General features: G+C 38.0%; 1 protein-coding gene across 4 annotated transcripts in view; it reads left to right on the top strand.

The window, feature by feature from the left end:
* The window catches only part of TRIM36 (tripartite motif containing 36), a 40,611-nt gene extending 28,780 nt beyond the window's left edge, over positions 1-11,831 (top strand). For all 4 annotated transcript variants that reach the window (XM_070412479.1, XM_070412477.1, XM_070412480.1 and 1 more), the window contains 4 exons: positions 688-812; positions 4,666-4,956; positions 7,897-8,194; positions 9,796-11,831. In XM_070412479.1, coding sequence (XP_070268580.1) covers positions 688-812; positions 4,666-4,956; positions 7,897-8,194; positions 9,796-10,147 — 1,066 coding nt within the window. In that variant the 3' untranslated portion in view covers positions 10,148-11,831. The remainder of the gene's footprint in view (positions 1-687; positions 813-4,665; positions 4,957-7,896; positions 8,195-9,795) is intronic.
* The last annotated feature ends 7,195 nt before the right edge of the window (positions 11,832-19,026 follow it).

Genomic DNA, 19,026 nt, shown 5'->3' with positions numbered 1-19,026 from the left:
GCTGCTGTATGTTCCCTTTAGCTCTGAGCAGTTCGTTCGTACTGTTGTTACGTGAAATACCTCTTCACTCTTTTTTTTTTTTTTGACCCACAAAGAGAACAGCTTGCTCTCCTTATCCTTGACTTCTGTTTAGTCAGGCCTTCTGGGTACAGAAACCCCTATGTTCTCCATTCTCCATGCACCACACCTGTTTTCTGAGTTTTTTAAAAATAATTCTTTATTGTTGAAAGTATTACATATGTCCCCCATTTTCCCCCATTGACCCTCTCCAGCCCCCTCCCTATACCCCGGCCCCAGGCCTTCAGTGTCCATGGGTTATGCATATATGCATACAAAGGCTTTGGTTGATTACCTCCTCCCTCCCCCCTCCCCCTCACTGCCCTTCCCTCTGAGATTCCGCACTCCGTTCCATGCTTCCATGTCTCTGGATCCAGTCAGTACATCAGTTTATTTTGTTACTTAGATTTCACATATGAGTGCGATCATGTGATACTTGTCTTTCTCTGACTGAGTTATTTCACTTAGCTTGATACTTTCCAGGTCCCTCCATGCTGTCTCAAAGCTTACTTCACTTTTAACTTGCATGTTGAGTGAGGTTTTCTTTTGTTTATCACATTGCAGATACTTAGTCTGGTTTGTCTTTTTTAACGAATCATTTTTACATAAAATATATCTGTCTGAATACAGAATACAGAAAGCTACGGAATCTTTGAAGAGCTTTAGACCTGCGGCCCAGACTTCTTTTGAAGATTATGTTATTAATACATCTAAACAAACAGAACTTCTTGGAGAATTGTCCTTTTTCTCTAGTGGTAAGTTTTACTAATGGCAGAACTCCAGTCTTTTAGTCTATATTTGCATTGTGTAGGAAAAACACAAGTTCTCTTCAGATGGATATTACTAAGTGGTATTTCAGTTGCCCAGAACCATCTTATCTTAAAATCATGTTGCATTTATGTTTCCACACACAAAACTGTATTCTATTGGTTTGTGTTTTAAAACATTATATAAATGGCATCAAATTGTATGTCTCCTTTTTTGTAAACTGCTTTTTAAAAAAAATTAAGTTTAAGATAAATATTTGTTAATACGCAAAGTTCTGGTTTAAAGCTATACTCTGTTTATAGTATTTCATTATGTAAGTCATTTCCCTACTGAGAGAGACTTGTTTCTATTTTTTCTCATTATAAACAATACTGTATTGAACATCCTTATCAATGGTTGTTGTGTACATGTATGCGAGTTTCTCTAGGGTAGAAATCTAGATATCCCCAGGCTAGAAGTGACGAACATGATTGTGTTTACCTTGCTATATTACTTTGATAGGGCTGCTAAAATAAAATCTCTAGAGTTGGGTGCCTTAAACAACAGAAATTTATTTTCTTACGATTCTGGAGGCTAGAAGTCTGAGAGCAAGGTGTTAGCAAGATTGATTTCTTCAGCGGCCTCTCTTGTTGGGCTTGCAGATGGTCATCTTCCAGTGTCTTCCCTCTATACACACCTGTGTCCAAATTTCTTATCAGGATACCAGTCATACTAGTCATATGGATTAATGCCCACTCTAATGACCTCATTTTAACTTAATTACTTTTTTAAATACCCTATCTCCCTCCAATGAATGTGCCTTTCTGAGGTGTTGGGGATCAGAACTTCACATGAATTTTGGGGAGACACAATTCAGCCCATAAGACTTGCTTATGTTTATGTTTTGCTGGTCCCCAGAAGAGAGTTCTTCCTTCTTTTTTTAAACCACCTTTTCACCCTCCTCAGATTTTTCTTTTAGTGATGGTGAACAATTACAATTCTTAGAAAGGTATACTTAATTTTAAAACATAAAGAGGCCATTAAGAGTGCTAATGTTGCTAAGGGTGTGAAAGAAACAGTGATCACAGGCAATTGAAGAGGCAGAAAAACTGTTGTTGATTTAGATAAATGAAATGCAGATAGCCAGTGACACCATTTCAGAGACATTGATATATGAACAAGCAAAGATCTGCATGTTGACCTGAAAGACCACCCCTGGAACGAATTCTGAGAGTGATTCCTTTAAGGCTAGTGGGAGGTGGTTCGATAAATTCAAAAAAGAATGTTCATTTATAGATTAAACAGCACATTAGACATCTATTGTATATAAGAAAGGTTAAAAGAGGGAATTATTTGGGGGTCTGGATCAGATTAATTCAACTTACATTATTTCTTATGGGGAAAAAGGATTCAGTTTTCGAACAAATCGCTTTTGAACAGCCTTCTGGAATGAATTGAGAACCAAGGTTCCACTGTATATATTTGTTACTCTTTGAAATGCTGATTCTATTTCATACACTATACTCCCCAAAGGGTATACTTTTTCATAAATGCTAGTTTACTTCGAAATATAAAGTCTTCCTTCCCTGGTGATCCCACAACAGTCTTTGGAAAGATGAGGTTGAAGGTGGGTAATCTTGGGTAATACCAGTGTATAACAGTGTACAACAGTGGGAAGTGGGCACCCAATTTCTGGCTGATGGATTATGGTCTCCTCATTTTCTCCTGAATGCACATTTTTTTTTAGTAAGCTATGTTTCAAAACAAAAAAGGGATGTCGGGTTGGGCCATACTAGTCATGTTATTTGTACCTAGTGTTTTCTTTTTTTTCACTTTAAAATATATTTCGGATGACTTTCTAGATTTCATTATGGTTGCATAAATGCACTATACCCAGACATGCTAATACATTGCTACGTATAACTGGGGGATAAGGAGAAGAGCAGACTTCTACTTTCCATTTCATATACTTCTCTGTGATTTGATAAAAATAGGTTTGCTTGTGTGTATGTGTGTGTGTGTACACATGTAGTAACTCTTTTTTAAAAAATATATTTTATTGATTTTTTACAGAGAGGAAGAGAGAGGGATAGAGAGTTAGAAACATCGATGAGAGAGAAACATGGATCAGCCGCCTCCTGCACACCCCCCACTGGGGATGTGCTCGAAACCAAGGCACATGCCCTTGGCCAGAATCAAACCCGGGACCCTTCAGTCTGCAGGCCGACGCTCTATCCCAGTGATGGCGAACCTATGACACGCAAACTCATTTTTTTGGTTGATTTTTCTTTGTTAAATGGCATTTAAATATATAAAATAAATATCAAAAATGTAAATCTTTGTTTTACTATGGTAGCAAATATCAAAAAATTTCTATATGTGACACGGCACCAGAGTTAAGCTAGGGTTTTTCAAAATGCTGACACGCCGAGCTCAAAAGGTTCACTGTCACTGCTCTATCCACTGAGCCAAACCGGTCAGGGCTGTAGTAACTCTTATAGCTTATTCTTACCATATGATTCAGATGGTTTAACTCAGGGGTCCTCAAACTTTTTAAACAGGGGGCCAGTTCATTGTCCCTCATACTGTTGGAGGGCCGGACCATAGTTTAAAAAAAAACTATGAACAAATTCCTATGCACACTGCACATATCTTATCTTGAAGTAAAAAAACAAAACGGGAACAAATACAATATTTGTATTTGCATGTGGCCCGCGGGCCGTAGTTTGAGGACCCCTGGTTTAACTTATTAGAATTTATTCTATAAAAAGGATTATGGATATACACAATGACTTAGCGGTAATATTTTAACCATTGTATTTTTAGTGAAAAATTAGAAGCATATAAATAGTTAAAAGTTGATACATTCCATACAGTGGAATGCCACTGGGAGAAAAATACTAGCAGGATCTACACAAAATTATTGTAGTGATTATCTTTGAATTACTTAAAACATATTTTTGCATGTTTTATGTAGCTTCTAATTATCTTACAAAAATCACGTTTATACTAAAAATATTATTTAAATTGCTTTGCAACTCTTTGGAAAAATATGAAAGAAAATTGTATAATGTTTCATTGACGTTTTTTGCTATGTTCACCAAACTTAGATTTTACTAGTAAAATGTTTATTAAAAGAATTGTTTATAGGAGGACACAAATTAATATTTTAAAGTTAAGGGTTGTTATTCAGTAGATGGAAATTGAAGGCATGTAGTTAAAATTTTTATTTATAGTGTTTGCAGAATTAATATAAAGCTAAAATCGAGTCTTTCCATTTTTGGTCTTATTTTTCATTCTTTTCCTTTTAAGTTATAAACACAAATGTACCTTTTTAAACCTCTACTTAACTGTTTTTTAAAAAATTTTGTGGTAAGAACACTTACCACGAGTATCTGCTTGTAGCAGATTGTAAGTGTGCATCACACTAGTTGACTGGGCCCAGTGTTGTGCTGCAGACCTCTAGGCTTGTTCATCTTGCTTACGTGGGACTTTATGCCTGTTGACTAATACCTGCCCATTCCCCCTCCCCCCAGCCCCTGGTAACCACCATTCCAGTCTTTGATTTTATGAATTGGACTGTTTCAGATACCTCTATCATGCAGTCAGTTAAAATACTGGCAGCATCTACACAAAAATTGTCTTTCTGTGCCTGGCTTATTTCACTTAGTATGTCTGCAGTGTCCATCCATGCTGTCACATGCGCAGGAACTATTGTTTTTCTCATGCATAGAATTACAGATTTAGAAAGTTAAACGGCACAGAAATCATTTAAGTGTTGCCAATGCATTTTTTATTGAGGAAAAACAGATTCTTTAATAGCAACATTTTAACATTATTTTCTGTTTCATAATTTTTCAGGCATAGATGTGCCAGAGATCAATGAGGAACAGAGCAAAGTTTATAACAATGCGCTGATAAATTGGCACCACCCAGAAAAGGATACAGCTGATAGCTATGTCCTCGAATATCGGAAGATTAATAGAGATCAGGAAATGTTGTCTTGGAATGAGGTAGAAGTTTGTGGCACAAGTAAAGTTATTTCAGAACTTGAAAGTAACTGTAACTACGCTTTCAGAGTAAGAGCCTACAAGGGTTCCATCTGCAGTCCTTGCAGCAGAGAATTGATTCTTCATACTCCTCCGGCTCCAGGTATTGTAACCATTGGGAATTAAAAAGCATAGCGTTGGAAGAGACCTCGATAAACATAAACTAGCCAATGTCTCTGTATAGGCCTACAGTAAAAGCAGCTCTCATTTGTAAAAGTTTATGGAAACCATACCCAGCTAGGTTTTAGAAATGGACTGATTACATTAATTTCACCATGTAGGCTGAGGAGAGGATTAGATTTTTGACTGATATCAAATAAAGAAAAATTGAAAGGAAGAATTTGAGGGAGCAGGGCTATTAATTTGGGATTAAAATGGCATAAATGCTACCATACAAGTTTTAAATAGTATAATTCTACATTTGTTCCAGTTTATAGAAATCTCTAGAACATAGAATCTAGATAGATAGTTTAAAGATGTATTGGTATAATATGAAATAGAATTTTGATTAACCAAATTTAGACGTGCCTGGATTTTCTAACACAGTGATTCCTTAACACCTGGGGATATTTTAGAACCACGTGGATAGCTTTCTCCCCAGCCACAGTCCCTCTCCCTTTCAAGTTAAAACCCACTGATACTACTACTTTCAGACATCTTTAGAATTTTATAGAATGGGAATGATTTATAGGTTAGTTGATGTTCACTATAATGTCTGCATGGACAAGGGACACTTAGACTAAGGTCATGCTCATTGTTTGTGGGAAAACATTTTGCCCTGTTGGTCACTGCCCCAGAGGTCTGTCGGTTGGTTTCTAGATCCCATAGCCCCTGCCCATTTGTAGTGGCTTAGTTTCCGTATTCTGTGCAGTCTGTCCTTCCTTCCCTTTTTGTTCAAAGTGTACTCATTCACTGTTGGTTTTTCATGCACATTGTGGTTAATTTTAAAAAATGAGGATACAGATAGAGTTGGCTAAAAGGATTTTTCTTGAATCTCAATAAAATCCAATAGAGTTTTAGGATGGATTTGCAGTTACTATGTAAATATTTTATAGTGTATGCAGTCTTCACTTTCCTTTCTAGTCTCTGACTGAAAGTGGAAGAAAAACAGAAACCTGAAAGTAGCTACTGTTTTCAGTAACAGAGTGGAGGGGGAAGGAGGAAAGGAAGTGTTAAATGTTGTCTTCCTTTTCTCTGAGAGAAGCATATGAATAGGGTGGCCATTTAAATTCAGTTTGCAAACTGGGAGATTTGATATCAAAAGGAAGCATGCAAGCATGCGTGACTTACCACATTGACACAATAGGCATCACCAGAAAGAATGAATGTCGGCTACATATGGAGAATGGTTTTAACTTGCTAGTAGACAGTTTTGAAAATTGTGGTATAACATAGTTAAAATTTACCATTTTAATCATTTTAAAGTGTACAGGTCAGTAGCATTAAGTACACTAACAATGTTGTGCAACCACCACCACTCACATCTGTAGAATTTTTTCACCTTTTCCCAACTGAAACTTTGTGCCCATTAAATAGTAATTTCCCATTTTCCTTTCCCTGGTAACTGCTATTCTACTTTCTGCCTCAGAGTTTGCCTGTTCTAGGTTCCTCATAATAAGTAGATTCACAGAATCCTTTGGTGACTGGCAGGTTTCAAGATTCATCTATGTTATAGCATGTCAGAATTTCCTTCTTTTTTAGGCTAATATACTAGGGGTCCAGTGCACGAATTCATGTACCTTGAAAGGAACTGTGGTCTGCGAGGCTGCTGTGGGCACAGGGGCGGGTCTTGGCCCATCCTCCGTGCCCCCGCCTGGCCCCTCCCACCGCAGCCCCTGGTCCCCTCCCTGTCTGCCAGCAGCCCCGCTCCCACACACTGGTGGCGCTGGCCCTGCTCGCACCCACTGACGGCGCGGAGCGATTGGGGCCGGAGCCAGCACTGGGTGTGAGTGGGGCCAGCCCCGTCAGTGGGTTTGAGCGGCGACTGCTGCCCCGATTGCCCCTCAGGAGCAGGGGGAGGTGGAGAAGCCCTGAGGGATGATTGGGGCCTGCAGCCACCGTTTGCATCTGCTGACGGGTGCCAAGCGATCAGGCTGGCACCAGCAGCAGGTGTAAGTGCTGGGCGGGACCTCGGCACATGGGAGCAAAGAATTTTCAGTAACCACCAGAGGCTTGCCCTGATGACAGCGACCGGCACCCCGCCTTGGTCTGGCGCCCCCGCTCACCTGCTCCACCATCCCGCCATGGCTGATGCCTGCCATGTTTCATGCACACCCCCTGGTGGTCAGCACACGTCATAGTGACTGGTTGTTCGGTTGTTCTGCCGTTTGGTCTATTTGCATACTAGCCTTTTATTATATAGGATATTACATTTTCTTTATCCATCTGTTTGACATTTGGATTGTCCCTAGTTTTTGGATTAGCAGCTGCTGTTATGCTTAATGGATTTGAGTTGATAGAGTCTTAGAAGTAATCTTATATTCATTCTCTAGTTGAGGAAATTAAAATTTAGGTTAAATTCCAGTTAAATGCTTGAGCAGGATTCCAACCCATGTCTCTCTGAACACAAAGCCTATACTTTCTTTTTTTACACTGTACACTGTTCCCATGTTGATGAATAAGGAAAAGGCGTTATTAAAATTGCTGTTATTTTTTAAATTTATAAAATTTGGAGTAAATATTTAAGAAAACATGGATAATTATGAAAATGTACAACCCTTTATTTTAGGGGCAAAACACAGATCTAATAGTGTGAAATACTTAGGATAGATTTGTTATATCAATTCTAAGGAGCCACGTAAGTTTTCTCATATTTAAAATATTTTCTTCTGCCTTTGAGGTTTCTGAACATTTCCAGGTATAGAGAGTTTGTTGGAAGTTATTTCTAAGTTGGGGTTTTGGTTTGTCATAGTTTGGTCTAGGGTAGTGTTATACATCCTGTCTCTTTTCAGTAATTTCTATTTGAAAAACCTATCATTTTTAACAGTAAATTTTAGAAATGCTAGTAATTATTTCTCAGACTAATTGTAAGCTTTATTTACAGTTTTCAATTTCCTCTTTGATGAAAAATGTGGTTACAATAATGAACACCTCTTGCTGAACTTGAAGAGAGACCGTGTAGAGAGTAGAGCTGGATTTAACCTCCTGCTTGCTGCAGAGCGCATCCAAGTGGGATACTACACAAGCTTAGACTACATCATTGGAGATGTTGGGATTACAAAAGGGAAGCACTTCTGGGCCTTCCGTGTGGAACCCTATTCATACCTGGTCAAAGCAGGAGTTGCTTCCAGTGATAAACTGCAAGAATGGCTGCGTTCTCCCCGGGAGGCAGTGAGTCCGAGGTACATTCTTTAAATTGATTTACAACTTGATAATTTTTTAAAAAGTAAACATGCTTGTTTTGCAAGGTAAGCTTGAAGATAGACCTGGATTTACTTATTATATTTCCAGCATTCTTAGATTCAGGGGTTTTGGCTGTGCTTTGTGGCTGCCTAAGAAAAGGAGTCAGGTTTCTTTATTCACACAGGAAATAATGAGATTTAGCCATTTACAATGCTGTGAGTAAATAAGTCTGTTTTGTATACCTCTTGATAATGATATAGCTTTGCAGTTTTAAATTTTGAAAATCACATCAGTTACCTCAATTATTGTGATAAAAATCATCCACACATTAGTGAAATGCCTCTAATTATAATACTTCACATTTGATATTAACTTGTTCTTTTGTCTTTAAATGTCCCATAAATAACTTGACAGAACTGAGTCATAATAAACATGTTTCCACAGCAAATAATTTCAGTGTCTTAAGAGACTGACTATTTAATGGAGATTATGCAGTTTAAATTTTTTAGATGGTGTATGGTGAAGTAGCCCAGACAACTTTTAAAAAAATATATATTTTTATTGATTTCAAAGAGGAAGGGAGAGGGAGAAAGAGAGATAGAAACATCAGTGATGAGAAAGAATCATTGATCAATCGGCTGGCTGCCTCCTGCACACTCCCCACTGGGGATCAAACTAGAAACCCTGGCATGTATCTTGAACAGAATAGAACCAGTGACCTCCTGATTCATAGGTCGACTCTCAGCCACTCAGTCAAGCTGGCTGGGCCAAACATAACTTTTAACCACTTACATGAACAGAATAGAATCCCAGGTTAACAATCTGAGCGATAGGAAAAAATTTTGCACAAAGATGAGAAATTGACTTAACAATGAAAATTGTATTAGAGAAATGGTTACTTACACAGTGGCATGTCCACTTGATAGAGTATTAGTATTAATCATATTTTAGGAATGTTAGAAGTACAAAAAAAATTAAAATGGTTGATGTCATATGGTCATATAAAAAGCAAAGTATGCATAGGAAAAAAATGGAAGGAACTTCGTATCAAAATTTTCTATAAGCTCCTATTTTCTATACAACAGGGAAAAAACCTTCAGAATACTTGCTACATCATAGCTCTATGTAGAAATCCCGATTGGGAAGTAGAGTTCTGCAGAGGAGAATGAAACACGCCTTTTTTCTCCTGCATTATGCAGTGCCTATTTATTTAGTTTGCAATTCCTTGGATTAAGGCACACATCTTGGTTTGGTATTTTCTTGTGTATGATTGTGTGCTATACATATTTAATCTTTGACAAGTCCTTTAGTGCCTGTCCCCCTGGTTTATTTTTGTTAGGCACAAGTTATTTTTTAGGTTCTCATCTGTGTATTATCTAGGTAAGAGTGGATGATGTTTTAAGACCGAATTTGGGGTGTGTTTGTATAATTCTGAATGGTAATGTGTAATCTTATGTTTTTGTTTTAATAGAAAGTTTTTGATATATAATTTATTTCAATGTTAAATCAGTGTATATTGTCTTGTAAAATGTTTCACGGTTACTTGAAGGCCTATGGATAATGATTCAGATAAGATTCTACTTTGTGTGTTGTGTTTTAGATATGAGCAAGACAGTGGACATGACAGCGGAAGTGAGGATGCCTGTTTTGATTCTTCACAACGCTTTACGTTAGTTACTATAGGCATGAAGAAGTTCTTTATACCCAAGTCACCTACTTTTAATGAAGCTGAAAATAGAATTCTTCCCATGCCAACAAGTATAGGGGTTTTCCTCGACTATGATAAAGGCAAAGTGGGCTTCTATGACATGGATCACATGAAATGCCTTTATGAGCGCCAGGTGGACTGTTCGAGCACCATGTATCCAGCATTTGCATTAATGGGCAGTGGAGGAATTCAGCTTGAAGAACCCATCATGACAAAATATCTAGAATACGAAGAGGACATGTAGTTTAAGCATCTGATGTGACTTAGAAGGAAAAATGTAGGCAAAACAATGCCTGGGTGTTTACCTTCGTAACTAATTACATATCATCTAAGTATTCTGTCGCCACACTTGTTTTTTGTGTGTGTTTCTTCTTAAAACACAGAAAACCTAGACAGCCTTGCCTCTTCCATGTCACTCTTCTGCCTTTCACAAATAACAGGAAAAGGACACACTAAAATGGTTAACTGGATTGTCTTTCTTTTTTTATGAACATGAAGTTTATTTATGTTAGCTGGTGTTGCTGATACATTCCTGTTGGGGGGAAAGCATACAAATGTATTTATTATGTTGTTTTTGTGTTTGGTTTTTCAATTTTATATCATGTTTGTGTCCTAAGAGAAGATTTTTTTTTTTAATGCCTAATGGATAGAAGTTAGTACTAAACATTGTGTCTTGCATTTGTTTTTAAAAGAAAGATAGGGGAAAGGCCATAGAAATGGTAATATATTTAAATGGAAAATTATGTATTTTGAGATGTGTAAAGAATATTAACAGTATATTTGCCTGGAAAATGAATACTGTTTTTTTTAAAGATCATAAACTATTCTTAAGGACATGTAAAAGTGTTTTCTTAGCTGTAACGTCCATATGTGCATGTGTGGTAAACATAGTTTCTTGCAGGAAACACAAAGTTAGTGGTTAACACATGTAGCTCTTCATTTTAATCACTTCCCCCCCCCCCCCCCCCCCCCAGATAAAATGTGTCTGGGAAAACTTGTCATTCATAAAACATGTTTTATGAAAATATTTGCACCTATGTCGAGTAATTATTTTTCATAAATATTAGTGAAGATATATTGATATTAGTCTTTTGTTTTTTTATCCCCTCTTACTGTGTCTTGTGGTTTTCATTTTTTGGCACAAATATGACATATCAGATTGTCCTGGCTTATGTTTACATTTTTAAAGAGTTAATGATCTATTTTTAGTGTCATTAAACATATGTGGAATAACTAACTGGTCAGTTGCATGCATTTTCTGTGGCTCATTGTTTGGTAATGAGCATTGGTAATAATAAACAAGTAAAAATACAAATTTAATTGTTTAGGAGTAATAACCAAAATCATAATGACTATATCCTTTTAAAAGTTCATTTGAAGAAGACTTTATCTAAATTTTATGTTCATTTTTGAAACATCTTTTTCTTAGGTTGGTTTATTTAAACTGGTTGTTTTTTTTTAAGTTAAAATGTTAGAAACCAGACTGTTATTAAGACTGTGCATTAGCACTCATAATTTTGGAATGCTTGTGACATTCATAGACCTTAGGCCTTTTTAAACTATATATTTTTAAATGGAAATCTGTTATTCTGGCTGATAGCACTAAATTAGCTACCCCTCACAACCCAAATAGAAAATATCATGGAGAATTGCATTGTTTAGTAGGCTTTGTTACTTTCTCACCAATGACTAGCACTTTATGATATAGGCTGAACTAAACAAATATGCAGTGTTATGTGTATCATTGTGCAATAAAACTGCTAACGTCACTGGGTGGTCAGGTTTGATAGTCTCAAGCCCGTGTAAGCACATGTCATGTAGACATTTAAAAAATAAAGCTTTAAATAGGAATAGGAAAGCTGTTTCAAACATTGTATAGTTGTAAATTGTTCTGGATTTCTTGCATTTTTAATAAAAATTAAAAGTAAGTCAAGTGGAATTATTGAAATTGTTCTAAAAATTCTCAGTATGTTTATATGGAAAATGGAAGCAATTATTTATGAAAAGCTGTTTAGCTGAATATATTAACTTAGAGCTAAAGTTTTACCAGTATATAAAATTATTTTTGGCATTTAATTATTAGCTTTAATTCATGTGGAAATGTTCATTAGAGAAGCTTAACATGAAACTAATTTACTTCAATTAAGTCATCAGTTTGTCTGATTTTTCTGATTCATAATGGATCACATTTTGATCAAATGACTGGTCCTTTAGGTTCACATTTTTACTCGGGGTTATGGGGCTCTGGTAGTTGTGGTTCACTGTGGATCGCAGTGGGCTATCCCTAGGATACTGTATAATAATCTCATATTTACTGTTCCTTTTCTTTTTCTAAATATATTTTTATTGATTTCAGAGAGGAAGGGAGAGAGAGAGAGAAACATCAATGATGAGAGAGACTTGAGCCGAATGATGGGGTTTGAACCCTGACCAGGAATCGAACTATGACCTCCTGGTTCATAGGTCAGTGCCCACAGTGGGGCACTGTTGCTTTTCTTGAAAGTAGTAAGAGCCAGACCTACCTCCTGGGGATTGAAAACAATCTGGTCCCATTAAATCTTGTCCTGTAGCCCATCATCTGGTTGGCCTGGAGAGTGTGTTCCATGAAGGAATATAATCAGTTGTATTGCTACAGAAGACAGTTGAGAACTAGTGTTACAGGCAAGAATACTCAAGAAATTATGCTCTACCAGATAAATTTGCATTCATTTTAAAGGTGTTTATGGGATTAACATTATGAGACTTGGGGGTCTTCTTTTGCTTTAAAAATAAACCTGAAGGAATTTAAGTTTTTAAAATTTGATTTGGAACTACATTTCACAAGTTTTTAACCTCTGCTATATATGAGACACTTCTGTGAATTGGGTATAAAGTGCGCAAGACAGTGTGGCTAGGTTCCTGCTTTTAAGAGCTTAATTTCTAGGAGGGAGAGGTGATAAAAATGGGAGGGTCTTCAGAGCATATGAGGTGGGAGCTAATATAAGATTTGGTGATCAGGGAAGCCCCCCTGAGGAGGTGAGACAAGTTTGACACCTGATTGCTAACAGCTGGCCATACAAAGAGGTAAGTGAAGAGCTCCCTGGGTAGATAAAACACAAATGCACCGAAGGCTTTGAGATAGTGAATTAGATTTCAGGCAGGAAAGATAATCCACCCTGGATGGTTCAACTAAAAAGAAGTGAATGAAGGGATTGCTTAGCAGTGGATCTCAACCTTCTGGCCCTTTAAATACAGTTCCTCATGTTGTGACCCAACCATAAAATTATTTTCGTTGCTACTTCATTACTGTCATGAATCGTAATGTAAATATCTGATGTGCAGGATGGTGTTAAGCGACCCCTGTGAAAGGGTCGTTAGACTGCCAAAGGGGTCGCGACCCACAGGTTGAGAACCGCTGGCCTAGAGGTAAGGGCAACCTTACAGGAAGAAACAAGCAATGGTGAGCTGGGGAAAGACTAGCCACAGCCTGAAGAGCATGGAGGACAAGGGGGAAGGGGGACTAGATCTGAGAGTGAGAACCTTAAGTGAGGATTGTTTGGTAGGAGCTGGGGTTGCCACGGGAGGCAGCTGTTTCTAGAGATGTGCCAAGACGGAGGGAGCGAGAAAGAATAGCCTCCACCTGTTCTGATCTGCCAGCGCAGCCTTTGACCAAACTCCGCTGGAAGCCAGCCAGCAAGGGCTTTCTAAAGATGCAGGCAGCAGGGGTCATCTTTCTGGGGCAGAGAGGGCAAAGCAGGCCCTGGTGGTGGTTGGGGGGCAGGGGCATAAATGGAGAATAACTGGCACAAGCGGGGAGGGCTTGGTGAATGAGAGGGTGACGGGAGGCTATTGGCCACTGTGCTGACTGCTTAAATAAGGGCATTTATACCGTCCGAAATGTTAAAAACAGAAGCCTTAGAAAGCCATGCACCTTTTCCCTTTCAGCTTTCTGGTGTTTCTCTTCCCGGTTCGCCCTTCTATGCTGCCAATCTGAGGCTAGTGGAGCTGCTGCTTTTCTGAGTTTGCCATCTCTTGTCTGAAATCTCTGGAATAGGGAAGAATAAGTGCTGTGGTTAAGAAAACAGTATCCTTAAAGTGCTGACCAGACTGATACCTGCATGCTAAGTAAGATTGTAGAATACTGTCCAAATGAAAATAAGTTGACGTGCTGTGCGTGAGTTAGACAACAGTCTGCCTGCCTGTGGATAATTTAAAAATACTTTAAAATTCTTTCATTTCCCTCTAGATTTCTTTGTGTAAATTATCTGAACTTGGTGTTTATGTTGGCCCCTGTTTCAAATGCAGGTTGAGTCCATACTGACTAGCCAGGTTACATGACTGCCTCTGGAGGTCTGCTTTCTGTAAGGCTTGGTCTCCTAAGGCACGAGTCTTCTAAGGGTAGAGCTGCTCTCCTTTGGAACAGTGTACCTGTCCTGTAATCTTAAGACTTGCAGCAACCTGATTTTCTAACTTACTTTCCTAGGTTGGGTGGTAAGGACTATAAGCTTCTGTAAAAGTATTTTATACCTTTTCAAAATGATATATATTATACCTGTATATTTTAAAAATAACTCAATTTGTTTTCCCTGTTTGGATTCCTTTTACCCTAGAAGGCCCCTCCATTTGTTTAAGCAAAGCACTTCTGACAATATGGAAAAACTGTAGTTCAGAAATTATTTTCTTGATAAAATTTTGTGGGTCACCAATTCCTCTGATAACTTTGACATGCAAGCATTTGAATTCCTTCTTGGAGCATATCTAACCTGCCTTAAAGTCCTTTAGTAATAGAGAATTCTAAAAACATGTTTAAAGTGTAAAAGGTTGGTATGTCGTAGTATTTGTCGAAAGGTGACCTAATTGACTTATAGGTTTGGGGGAAAGCAGAGGGCTCCATAAGCAGATAGGCTGGGTGATGCTGTTAAGGAAAGTCAGGCATATGGATTTTGCAGTTCTCAGCATTTAGTGCCCACGTGACTCTGAATCTCACAGAGCGAGCATTCTAGGGAACACAGGGACATACTAGTTATGGTTAGTGTGGATTTTCGGTTTGGATTTATAGCTGAGGTTTGTCACTTACTAGATGTGTGATCTTAAATAAATTGTTAACCTGTGAGCTTCATCCATCTGCAAACTAGTTGTAGTGGTGTAAATGAGAGAATGTAGACAAAGGACATAATAGTGTCCGGTGTGGTAAGCCACTCTGTGGGGCTACACATATAGATTATGAGCAGTTTTGAAAATTAGATTTAACCTCCTAAGAGATCTTTTACAAATGGTGAGAATATATTTGAAAACAGAATTTCCCCAGAAAATCGTAAGTCATGTAATTCAACTGCGGTTATTTGCCCAAAATCAAACTGGAGAGACATATGAATCATTAATTTGAGGCATAATTCATCCAGTCAGATAAAAATTAAATCCAGTTTTCCGTGAAATCAAGATAATATAGTCCAAGTGTATTTTTTATTATGTAACAGTGAACCAGAGCTCATAAAATATGCAAGAAAATGACTTCTGTGGCCTGTGTCAAGGTCAGAGTCTCAGGCAAAGTTGGTTCATGATGGATTTCTCCTTGGATCCTGGAGCCTGCAGATGGTCTTGTGCATTAAGAAGCAGCAGGCACTGTGGAGCAGCGCTTCTAAGTGTTAACGTGCGCGTGAGTCACCTGGCCATCTCGTTAAAATGCAGAGTTTACCTCAGTAGGGCTGAGATGGGGCTGGAGAGCCTGCATTTCTAACCAGTTCCAGGTGAAGCCAATGCTACTGATCCCAGGTCACGGGAGCAGCTGGGCTTCAGGGAATCAAAGGATTCCTCCCTACTTGTGGCCTGGGAATGGAGAGGAGGTACCGGAGCATAAGTTACTTTTTCTTGAAAATGTATCAGGCTCAACTGGAATGGGATCTGTCATCGGAAGTAGGCCCCAGGATGTTTACAGGTAAGGCCAAAATTACTTCTTAAGGAAGCTTTGAATCAGCGTGGATCCTTGGGCAAACATTCAACGGAAGCTCCCCACAATGCTGTGTCACACAGCGAGGCATGCCTCCGATGTTGCGGATTTGGTTCCAGACCACCGCAATAAAGCGATTGCAAAAAAGCAAGTCGGAATCTCTTGGCTGTTGGAGGGGTCTTTCTTTTAATTTGTAAAAAAACGCATCTGTGAAGCACAGTAAAGTGGAGTGCAATGAAACGAGGTCTGCCTGCAGAAGAGAGAGGTTGGACTTCCCAAATTCAGTGCAGGGGTCATAGGGCACCGCCACCGACGTGGTTCCTTTTACATCTCAGCATGTATCTTCCAGACTGTGTCTTGAGTAGAATTTGCTTAATCCTGAGCCTTAGTCCTTGGTAATACTACAATGAGTTAATTGTAAAATAGAGCCACAATTAGCTGAAAGGTTTGTTAGATAGGATTTGTCACTTCAAAAGTTTGCCATTTGTTGATTGCTGTGTTCCAGGAACTACGCTAATTGCTTTATGTCAATCTTATTTTAATTCTCATAACACTTTGAAGAGGATTTTACCCATTTGCAGATGAGGAAACTGAGCATCGACAAGATTAAATTACCTGCCTGGATCTCAAAGCTCATCTGTGGCAGGGCTGGGATTTGAACTCAAAACTTATCCCAAAATCTAAATGTTGAGCTATTAACCAACTTTCCTATGGAGGTTGAACCCATTTAAATATACAGCAATGTTTGCCAAATAAAGTGATGGCAATAATTGAAATATTGTTTCTATCCTTATTTCTTCAAAAACAAGTTCTTAATGACTACATAGAATTTCATTGTTGGACAGTTAGATTTTTCTAACTATCTCTTATAAATAATGCTTCAAAGACTGTCCTTGGTAAGGGGTTTAAAAGTGGCCACTCCAGGAAGAATGTGTCTGTATATGTTTTGTTTCCTCACCTGTAAATGGGAAAAATACCTATCCTGTAAGAAAGCAAGAAAATGTGAACGCCTGTCTTTGGGTGGGGCATGCATTCTGCCATTTCAGTCTTTTCATGTTGTTGCAACTTGCCTGCCCCTGAAAGCCTTCAAGGCTCACATAGAGTTTTGAAGAGATGTATCATGAATTAGGAAGATGAGAAATTCCCAGTCTTTTCAATGTAGTCACTAGACTCAGCTTTTAAATATTTTCAAAGGCAACTAAAACTGTGAAGTTGGCAATTCAAATGGTTTGACAAGGAATCTGGTGGTATATTTGTAGGCAGTTTTCAGATTCAGATCTATTCTAAAATGGGTGGAATTATAGATTCCAGCGAGGGACAATCCCATTATCTACAAGGTGTACCTGATGTAGTCTTTAGTAGAGATGTGTGTACTTTGGTGACAGTGCCCCAAATCGAACCTTGTTCATAGTAATCTTCACTTTTTTCCTTTACCCCAAAATATGTTGTTCCAGAAAAGATTTTAATTTAATGTGTGAATAGTCTCAGTTGAGATAATTTCCCTAATTCCCCCAAATAGTTTTTTGCTTCAACCGTTTTAATTCAACCAGGATAACCTCACTTATCTTTCAACCTGTCTATAGGTCATTTGTAATTAGTTTGAGAACTGAAATTACTTTATACTTTAAAAGGTTATTTATGAAACTGAAAAGGTTTTCAGTCTATATTAGCCTTCTCTCCATATCTCAGTTATATGTAGTTTGATTTAGGGGTAATAGAAATGAAAGGAGATCCAGAGACATAGAAGCATAGACCAGACTATTGAACCTCAGAGGGCTTGCTTTTTTTTGTTGTTGTTAATATATTTTTATTGATTTCAGAGAGGAAGGGAGAGGGAGAGAGAGATAGAAACATCAGTGATGAGAATCATCAATAGGTTGTTGTATTGCTTCTATTAACAGTTATCTTGGAATTAACCTTTGGAGGTAAGTTAACTCTGTAGCTTGCTTGGCATAAAGTGTCTGGTATATAGTAGGTGCTCAGCAAATTCCAGACCCAATCAGCCTTAGATACAACTGTCATAATGCCAACATTAACTTCTAACATATAATGACTCTTTAACCTGTCCACTAGGAGTCTTCAGAAGTATCAGATATATATTCAGGATCAGATTTGCTCATGGGCTTCTACTATGACCCCCAACTCCTCTGCTGTCAGTGAACAAAAATCTTGAAACCAGCACATCACAAAAGAGGAAATCTAAAAGAGCAATACGTGTTTGGAGATATGCAAAATAAGATCACATTGAGATTTTGCTAACACATCAAAATAGCAAATATTTTAAAGTCTAACAATACCAAGTATTTGTAAGGCTATGGACCAATAGGAACTCATACATAGCTTGAGGGAGGGCAGATTGGTACAACCAGGTTAGGCTAATAGTTTATTATCTTGCAAATTTAAAGGTTCGCATACCCAATCACCTCACAATTCTACTCATAGATGTATGCCTTGGAGATTTCATGGTCATGTCCATCTGGATCATGAACCAAAAGCTCATAATCCCAACTTGGAAACAACCCAGATGTCCATCAATAATAGAATGAAGAAATAAATTATAAAACATTTATACAATGGGCTACTATAGAGAGCAATGAAAATGAATTACAACTACATATAACAAAGTGAATGAATCTCACAGTGTGCAGAATAAATGCTGCGCTATATGTCTGTGATGGTATATTAAGTTGAAAAACAGACACATATTTGCTGGAACATAAGCTGCATAAGGGGAAGCATCCTTATTATTTCAATTGCCTAGAACAGAGCCTGGCACATATCAGATGCTTAATGAATAATTATTGAGTGACCTTAACCATATCATTTAGGAATGTATATGTGGGTGTCAAAATACAAAGACAAGCCATTATAAAAGGAGAGTGTTACCTCTAGGGCTGAGGGGAGAAGGTATAACTGGGAAGGAGCTGATGAGAGGTGTCTTCCGAAGTGCTGGGACTTTCTTGACTTGGGAGGTGATGACAGGAGTGGAATCACTTTAATTTATTCCTTAAACCTTACATTTTCATATGCTTCTATGTAATATTCCACAACGAAATAACTAATGCTGTTTTATGTCCTTATTTTGGAATATAGCTAGAGGCAGGTACATTTAGAGACTTTGGAAAGATCATATCCAATTGTTCTCACTGGGACCGTATGTGGCTGTGGTGGGGCCTGATTGGCATTGGTGGCCATAG

This window comes from Myotis yumanensis, unplaced genomic scaffold (assembly GCF_028538775.1).
Source record: "Myotis yumanensis isolate MYYU_CA2020_CCGP unplaced genomic scaffold, mMyoYum1.0.hap1 SCAF_4, whole genome shotgun sequence".
In the NCBI taxonomy this organism is placed as follows: Eukaryota; Metazoa; Chordata; class Mammalia; order Chiroptera; family Vespertilionidae; genus Myotis; species Myotis yumanensis.
The sequence above is the reverse complement of the archived record's forward strand: the minus strand, read 5'-3'. Positions and strand labels throughout refer to the sequence as shown.